We start from the raw sequence: 9,236 nt of genomic DNA, 5'->3' as shown, positions 1-9,236 counted from the left end.
AAAAAAAAAAAAAAAACAGGCTGTGTAATAGAGAGTCTCCGGTGGGATCAAAGGTCATATTTTCTCATCGGTCATCTCCAGGAACTGGGCGTACACATCTCTGGAACACTCCCCCTTCTGGTTGAACAGGAACTTGTAGTAGCTGCCGTCAGCACAAATGGCTGCATGGTGGAGGGAGAGAAATGAGTCAGCACACTGAGGCCACACACAGACAAGCTGTTGGTATTTTATGTTACAGTGCGTGCTGCTGAGAGCGACGGTGTTAAGGCATGTTCATGGGTGACCCTAAAATGACCAACAGTCAATGTCACCATCCACACCTCCTCTCTTTGCCCCCACTGTAACAAAAACACTGCGTCTCCCAGGCAACGATACGCTCAACTCACAACTCCATCCAATTCATGATACTGGTCAGTTGTACTGGTCCGATGCAGTCAGGCAACCCTGATGCATGGATTGTTGTGTGGAAGTAGAATATGAACAGTATTGATATTTGGCGTCTGGGCTATGTTGGGCTCATTGATGGCGGTTTCTACAGAGCTTTGTGGGATCAGGAATGGGAATATCATTTTCCTACATAGCTGCGAAGCTACCTGGCTGACAACATAAGAAATGATGAAAGTCATGACAGAGACTGATGCAGCCCCACTTACAGAACATATTTCAACACATTTCTTTGATCAGTTAGTTACTTGATACTTGTTGGTTAGGGGAAACAAAGCAAACAACAATTAGAGAACTCAATATCAAGTTGGGAATAATCTTACTGTTCCTATTCGTTTTCTCATCTGAGTAAGTAGGATTGTGTTTCTTGCTCCGACCCAGTAGTCAACAGTTAATGTATTATCACTGATAGAAATGATGGCCAAAAACTACCAAAATAAGAGCCAAGAGAGAGCTGATCCTTCAAATATCATAGTACAGATATCCCATGACCTGCAGCAATCCTGATAATGTCAACCAGCATACAGAGCGACCCATGAGTCTCCTGTAAAATCCCTCTGACTCTGTGACAAGATGAGACAGTCTTGCATCCTGAAAAGCTGTGCGCTGTGAACTGAGCTCACCTATGACAGCGTTGGGCTCTGTTCCAAAGGCACACACACAGGGAGAGCCTGAGGGGACCTGGAACTTGGAGAAGCTCCACTTGGAGCTGAAGTATTTGGGGAGAAAGCTGGCTGATGCCAAACTGCAGAGAGGACACAAACAGAACACAGGCTCCAATATCAACATTTAGTTTTATATTTATCTTAATCCAGATAAAGACAAGAGTTCATTATCATGCAGTAGACAGATCATTTATATAAAAAGCCTTCAGCAGAGACTGACCTCGACTGTTTGTTCCTTTTGGGGTCCTCCGCAGCAAAGATGTGCACTGTGCCGTGGTCACTGGACACGCAGATGAGAGAAGCATCCTGGTTGAAATTGATGCTGAAAAAGACAGAGCAAATGGAATGATGAGAACAATACAACCACAAGCTTTCATGAGCTCAGTCACATACTGATAACCCCTGTCTGCCATGTGTCCATTCTGACAGGGTCAACTTGGTAAATAACAACAAAAAACTGGAATGGAAATAAAAAAAGACTGGGTTGTTAACTGAACTGATGTGTGGACCGACTAAAGTCTAATGGGAAATATAGACCCTAAAGCTAGACCAGGTAGGAACGACTGATGTGGTGCAGCAGATTCTCTCAATCTCACACACTTTGAATATGGTTGTAAAACATGCAGTGTTGCATCAACTTTTAATGAGGTTACCATATAAGACTTCCTTTATTGTTATTACATCATCCACACTCTCACAGTGACTCTGCAAGGAAGTGGTCTGACACACCTTGCAGAGAACTGAAGAGGAGATGGAGAAATGTAACTCTTAGTCACAGTGCAGCCGGTGCAGCCGCAACTTGTCAATATCCTGAGTGTGCTTGAGACTTTGAAGAGCAAGTGGTGCAAATGAGACGACAATGTCTGGAAGAGCTGTCTGCACACAGCCTGCTTTGTCTTTGTGTTGTCAAGAATTGTTTTTGGACAATTCTGCAGATGTTTTTAGCAATCTTCTACAGCAACATCAGTTTTATCTGGCTATCTTGTTAATTTAATGTCATGCACATGAACTGTTGCAATGTTATAAAGTAAAGATGTGATCAGCATTATTGCTCAATGCTCACCAGTAAATGTTCGCCGTCTGAGAGCCTCGTCTTAGCTCCTGTATGAGCTGACCTGCAGATGTGTCAAAAATTCTAATGAGAGTCCCCTGTGGACACACAACACGGCTTAGTCGCAAGTCAGCAAACACAGAACAAGTGTTCAAACATGCAGTATTGTTTTTCTGTTGTCAGTTCAATTCTGCTCTAGGTTGGCTTACTTTCTCTGATGCAGTAGCTATTCTCGTGCCCTGCAGGTTTAGAGCGATGCAGCACAGCGCCCCCTCATGGGCAGGAATATCAACAGGGGGCTTCTCTGTGTTGGCCAGGTCCACTATCTGCACGTGGCCTGAGTGGGTCCCGGGGAACGCCAACAGAGAGTTGTTGCTGTTGGGACACAGCACGCACAGACCTGCGGAGGACGAGGGAAACACTTAGAACGTACAGCTGTGTCACATTTATACGGACTCTTTATGGCTGCAGCATCCAATAGGAAGCTTTGGAACTACAACTTAAAATAAAGTGTGGGTCTAAAAGATTCTTAGGACTGCAACTAATGATTATTTTCATTATCTATTAAACTGTTGATTATTTTCTCAATTAATCGATTAGTTGTCCAGAAAATGTTTCTCAAAGCCCAAGGTGAAGTCCTCAAATGTCTTGTTTTGTCCACAACCCAAAGACGAGTAAAGAATCCAGAAAATATTCACATCTGAGAAGCTGAAATCAGAGTTTGGAAATTCTTTCTTAAACAATGACTCAAAACAATAAATTGATTCTATAGTATGATAAGATGGTCTGATGTTAACTGCTGTTAGTTATAAGTTTGATAAATACTTCAATAATGTGTGTATTGATTACTGTCGCTGACAGATCATGAGAATTATCAGCTTATTGTACTTAGCTTCTAGTGCGTGTTTTTAAACTACTTTCCTAATCAAATATGATGTGCTTGTTATTAATGACTCCTGATGAAACGTAGTTTGGAGACCAGACAGACTCGTTGTGAAAGGTCTTGTAGTGTGGGACCTCCTGGGGATCAGTCACCACAGTGAAAACCTCAATAACTTCAAGACTCCTGATTACAACACAGAGGGTTGTGTAGTGTGAACAGTACAGTGATCTTACTCTGATACAGTCATGTAGTGTAACCAGTGTGTAAAGCACAACAGACTTGAAATCAGTGAACAGAGTGGACTGACCTTTGGGGTTGTAGCAGGTCTCAAACACATGCAGCTGATGGGGGTTGTGGGTAAAGGTGAAGACTTTGATCATTGAGTCCAGGACCACCACAATCCTGAAAACAAAACACACTAAAATCTTAACTAAATGTCCAAAAATCTACTCTCATAGCATTCAAGTGTACTATTAATCTGACACCCCCAGGGATAAAAACAGCTCAACTCACAACCAATGGGAGAATCAACAGATACCAAGTAAAGTACTAGTATGGCTGCTTCATCACCTCAGTACTGCTGTGTGATTAAGTCAAGAAACATGTGAAAGAGCGTTGTATGTCTGTCACAAAGCTGTGCCTTAAGAGGAACCTCCCATCTGCTCATTGATATATTACAACAATTCTATTGCAACACCAATGATGAAATAAATCCCATCGACAAAATGACAGAAGACAATCCCTGAACAGCTTTAAAAGTTGCTTTCAAGTCCATTTCAGCCTTCAGGGTGGGACTTTTAGTTTTACCTGTCGCGCCGAAGCTTCACTGCTTTGACTTCTGTTGAGAACTCAATCTCAATAACGGTCTTCTTCTTCAGGTCATCCCAGATCATCACTAGAGTGCCAAAAAGGAAAAATATTCAACACAGTGACATAAGTAAAATGGGCCAAGTGGGGTGCTAATTCCTGCAGGGTTCACCAAGTACAAAACCTTTTAATACTACATAGAGAGCAATTTATTACCGGTGTCACATTCATACTGGCCAAAAGTGTGCTAGTATAATGGTAATCCAGCAGGGATAATATGACCTAGAACATAGCTTATTTTATTATTCAAAAATAACTCCATATGATGTAATTAATTGAATTAACACATGGATGGATTAGCTGACAAAAAAAATGCAATTTTTGCTCAAATTAACTCCCATTATGAGCTTTGTAGCGACTTTAGCTGCAGTAGAGAGTATTTGCTGCAGGTCTGATGGTGCTGACTGAAACGCTACAAACATTGAACAGCCTCCTTTAACACTATCCACTGTCACAATAACTCCACTTTTAGTTTATGGGTGTGTAACGGCTGCCAAAGGCCTATAATCACATACACAAACATTTTATAAGTAACACCACTGCCTACTGCAGGCAACAGAAAACTTTCTTTACTTTTTGGAAATTAAATTAAAGTCTTTTCATTTTCTTATGTTGTCTTTTTTGAGGAAATTCAGTGATTTACTACAACTACAAGCAATCATTTGTCAGAAAAGAGGCCTGGCATTAGTCCGTTGCAAACAATACTGCTGGCATTGTAAAAAAGAAACAAAAAAATGCAATCCATCAACAAACCAAAACATACCTTTGTTGGTTGGGTACTTGGGTTTCTTTCCTCCTCCCACGAGGGCTAAATAGTTACACCTGAACAGCATCTCCACGTGGCCGACCCCGCCCTCCAGGAACTCTGAAAGTCAACGTCATCGGTGGTGAACATCAAATAGAACAAGCAGTACAACAAGTACAAGTGTTAATTACTGGAAGAAAAGAATGGGGCCCTTATCGTCACCGCTGACTGTGCTTCAAACATCTGCATACTGCTTACTCATCTCTAATGGCTCAGCTCCCCACAACAGAGCCACAGTGAGAAAATCCTCTGCATTCCACACAATGAGAACCCACCCCAGCACACATAGCCTCAGCAGGACAGAGGGCTGCTGTAAAGGCCTCATCAAACAACTGCACGTGGATAAAAGAGAAAAAGACCACACTTGGGCCTGTGTGTGAGTACTTGGTCAGCTCCTGACCTCTAGCAGTTCACTCCTTAGAGTTAGAAAAGTAACTTTTGGAGGAGGTCATGTGCCAAGTCATGTGGGGGAACTTCCTCTTATATCCCTCCAGATTTAAGGAGTTGCAATTCTGCCTCAATGCTTTGTTCCTGCAGCAGAAGTGGCTGGTTAGGATTATTTTTCTGCAGTCGTAAGCCAAATAGCTTTGAGCGAGGACTTCAAATTAGTTGTCAACCACGGAGCCTTCCTCTATTGTCACAGTTTGGGGTGGAAAGGAACCGTTTAACAAATTGCCTGCAATATCAATTATTAATAATCATTTGTCATTAATTTGCCAATCCATGTTTTTCCTTCATGATATTTTTACTTAAATGAGTGGTTCCCAACCTTTTTCCTCAAGGGACACCTTTTCTATCATTTAGTAAACAGACCCTTGACTATGCTGTATTAAAAACTGTAATTAATCCAAATAATGAACTCAGAAACTGCAAGAAGTTTGTGTAAAAACAGTGATTTGGATGTATTTTGAGCAGATTTTTTTAACAATCTTCTTTTTTGACTAATTCAGTGTTTTCTTGTCCCTGACAGTTGACCATTGTTCTATCAGACAATTTACATTTACTTTACACAAGTGAAACAAATGCTGACATGTAGGTCTATTGTGTATATGTTTTCTAGCATGCCTTGAAATCAAGAAGGCCACGACACTTTGGCGTAGTCGGGGTCCCGACCCCCAGGTTGGGAACCACTGGTTTCAAACAATGGACATGTCTATTTTTACAATACTATCACAGTAGATTTGGTATTTGTATCACACATTAGGCACAAAGAAACCGAAAGTAACAAGAAAATGATGCCATCACTCACACACACTCACACAATTCTTGTCATTGTTCAACAAAAATAAAATGTAAAAGATTAAACATTATAGTACTGCACCACTTACAGTATTTTCTGGAGGGAATAAATACAATAAGACTAAACATGCAGGGCACCAAAAACAAAGTCCTTCTCATTCCTGTATCAACAGAAAGGGCTGGAACCAACAATAAACCCCATCAGGTAGAACAATGAACTGGACCGCCATCATCTCTTGACAACCGAGCTAAATCATACTGTAACTGTGACTCCTCGATGAAAATGTGACAGATTGTTTTTTCATGGGCTGGTGCAGCTGCAGAGGAAGGATTGGAAAAAGGAGCAGCATCCTCAGTAGATGAATTGATTATGTTTTATGGCAAAGCAGTAGCAGTGTGAAGTCAACTGACAGAAGATAAATCAGCAAGTATTTTGGTAATTGATTAATTATTTAATAAAGCCAAAAAACCTTAGTTCTCATATGCTGCCTTTTTGCTTTATATTACTTTAAACTATATATATTCAGGTTTTAAGACTGCTGGCCAGACAATACAAGACATGTGATGACGCCACTTTGGACTCTGGGAAACTGCAACTGGCTTTTCTCACTATATTCTGACATTTTATGGGCTAAACTGTTATCGGATTAAATGAGAAAATAAAAAAAACTGACAACAGAAACAACTGTTGGTTGTCCAGATCATGTGCTCTGAACATTCAACTTCAAATGGGCTTAGAAATACATCAGTTGATTAGGGGAAAAGATTTACCTATAATCAGTGTCACGATATTTACATTAGTGTGTTTCATTTAAAAATTGTTCCTCTATTTTCCACTAATAGCCTCGCCCGACAGAAATTAGGTAACACCCAGGAAACTTATATTGATACTTGGTTCGTGCTCTGCCTTCTTGTTCCATCACTCTCTGTTTAAAAAGGACCATTGTCTTGTTTTGTAGATGCATTTTGCTAATCTCACTGACAAGCACATCGAATTTCCTGTGACTACTTCACAATAAATGTTACCTTGTGTTTCACCAGTTGCTGTAGTGAAGCTACAGTAGTGAGAAATGTTCTCTGTAACATAATACTGCATTTTTACTGCAATAAAAGTAGCTGGCTGCATTTAAATGAGAAGTTGGCTGTTTGGCTGGGAGCCGGCGCGTATGGAAAGCTCTGCACCGGGTATTAAATGGTTTAATAATGCAGGCATTTCGAGGAAGACGCTCTGCCGTCTTATCACATAAGACGTCTGGCTCTGACGAGAAAACGCACTACTACTTCACCAGTCCAGTAGAAAAAAAGGATTTTTAAAACCAATTAAATGACAAATACGAGACAATGTTATGCTGGTTCGAATGGTGTTCACACCAAAAATAACCACTCATGTCAGGAGTTCACACTGACCTGAACCGCACCAAGGAGGTAAACACACCAGGGTTCAGTTCAACCAGCCTGAGCAAAGCTACAATCAATATGTTGCAACTTGGCAGACTGTTCAGTGAACATGCATGTAGGTATACACTCTATTGTATTATATTATATATTAATTAATATTAATTATAAACATTAATGTCTGCAGAGCTTGTTACCTTGTTTCTCCTTCTCCTTAAGAGGATCTGTGTTGTAGACACGGAACCCATTCTCCATTCCACAGGCAAAGCATCCTAGAGGGACAGAAGAAGAAGCAGCCATCAGAAACTGATCACTAACTAAAGATGACGTCAATCAACACTGCTCACATCAGGAGCTTTTCACTGTTATTTCCCCTGTAAACACCCCAACACCCTCAACCTTTACACTAATGGCAACACACAACATAAAGACACTGGTGCTCATTTCAGCTGGACCAACTGGCCCTAGTGCAGTGATAAGAGACAAATACAGAGCTGACACAGAGCATAGGACAAATTATTAACTTCTGGAGGAATTCATGTAAAAGTGACACATGACAGTGATGTTGAGTGCCATAGCTATTCTCTGTGGGGTCATGTGAGGTTAGGTTAGCTTACTTCACACTACCGTCACCTGTGACAAAGCTACCCTGCACCACTAATCTCATTATGTTACAGTTAAGTTAGACCAATTAAAAAGAATACTTTAACTTCACGGCCTGTGTAAATGTGTGTGGGTGGGGAGCGAAGACAACACTCAACAGTCCTGAGTGTTACAACGTACAGATACTTATTCACAAACAAATATACATTTACCTAACGTTACATTTGAACACTGGCAAACTAATAAAGGACTGGGGTTATCTTAAACGCAGCTAACATAACAATAATCCAATAATGCGACAATAACTGTCAAACTTAGCTTCGCTAGCTAACGCTAGCTGTTACTCCGTTGTAGTATCATGGTCGATTTTAGTTAGCTGGTTCACCTAGCTGCATATTCATTGTTCTTATTGAGTGCTTCAACTTAACCCACATGTTTGTATCCAACCTAACGACCCATGTCACGTTGACCTAACATTAGCTGGTTAGCTGACTTAAGTGTTATCTATAACTGACAACAAAAAAGATAAAGTAATGTTAGCTTTAGCAGTAGCTAGCTACGTCAGCTAGCCACTGCTAAAGCTAACATTAACTTAATGTTCGGTACTTTGAGTTAACGCTTGAAAACGGCGCAGCAGTATTACCGATAGATAACTTCAAGCATAAAATAGTTAAGTTATATTTTGTTGTTAAACAGTTCCATGGTAAATGTATCCTCTGGGAAGACATCTGTTTAGCAACGTTAGCTTAGCATCAACGACGTTGCCAATTTCCATTTGGGAGAAAAAAAACATGTCATACCATGATCCTGGTTGAATCCAGCATAAAGGAGCCCATTCCCGTGAGGATTAGACGGTAGTAAATTCATTATTTTAACAGAACAACCGAATGCCAGATAACAAGTTAATCCAAAAGCTGCTGCCTGAACAGCTAACCGGCTACCATTCCTCCAGAGTCTGCTGGGCAGAAAGAAGGAAAACAACGGAGGCTGGTTCCTGCTCGGAGAGAGCTGTCACCACTCAAGATTAAAGGGAGTTTTCGTTCAACTTTGATAACGTATTTTAAAAAATATCTGACGCTAAAATACTCTCATTATTATCTGCATTAGTGGTATTAACTAAAAGTAAACACGTATCAGTGCTTGTGAGAAGAGCACTGATCAAAGACGAGTTTTAATCACCACCTAACTACGACTTCAGCAGCCGTTATCCATTATTTGATTACTGATTTGAGGTGGTTACTGACGTAACATATCGACATCAATGACGCAAACATACACTAAATG

General features: G+C 40.6%; 1 protein-coding gene across 1 annotated transcript; it reads right to left on the bottom strand.

The window, feature by feature from the left end:
* Positions 1 to 6: 6 nt before the first annotated feature.
* On the bottom strand, positions 7 to 9,091 carry wdr45b (WD repeat domain 45B). Its single transcript, XM_035672180.1, has 10 exons — positions 8,753 to 9,091; positions 7,547 to 7,621; positions 4,674 to 4,775; positions 3,851 to 3,938; positions 3,351 to 3,445; positions 2,370 to 2,560; positions 2,173 to 2,258; positions 1,330 to 1,431; positions 1,068 to 1,189; positions 7 to 161 (listed from the first exon to the last, which is right to left on the bottom strand). The coding sequence occupies exons 1-10, from the start codon at positions 8,817 to 8,819 to the stop codon at positions 55 to 57; spliced, it is 1,035 nt and encodes a 344-aa protein (XP_035528073.1). The 5' UTR covers positions 8,820 to 9,091; the 3' UTR covers positions 7 to 54.
* Between the last annotated feature and the right edge of the window lie 145 nt (positions 9,092 to 9,236).

This window comes from Morone saxatilis, unplaced genomic scaffold (genome assembly GCF_004916995.1).
Source record: "Morone saxatilis isolate NCDOM2014 unplaced genomic scaffold, NCSU_SB_2.0 Contig1, whole genome shotgun sequence".
NCBI classification, from domain to species: Eukaryota; Metazoa; Chordata; class Actinopteri; family Moronidae; genus Morone; species Morone saxatilis.
This window is presented reverse-complemented; position numbering and strand designations above follow the sequence as displayed.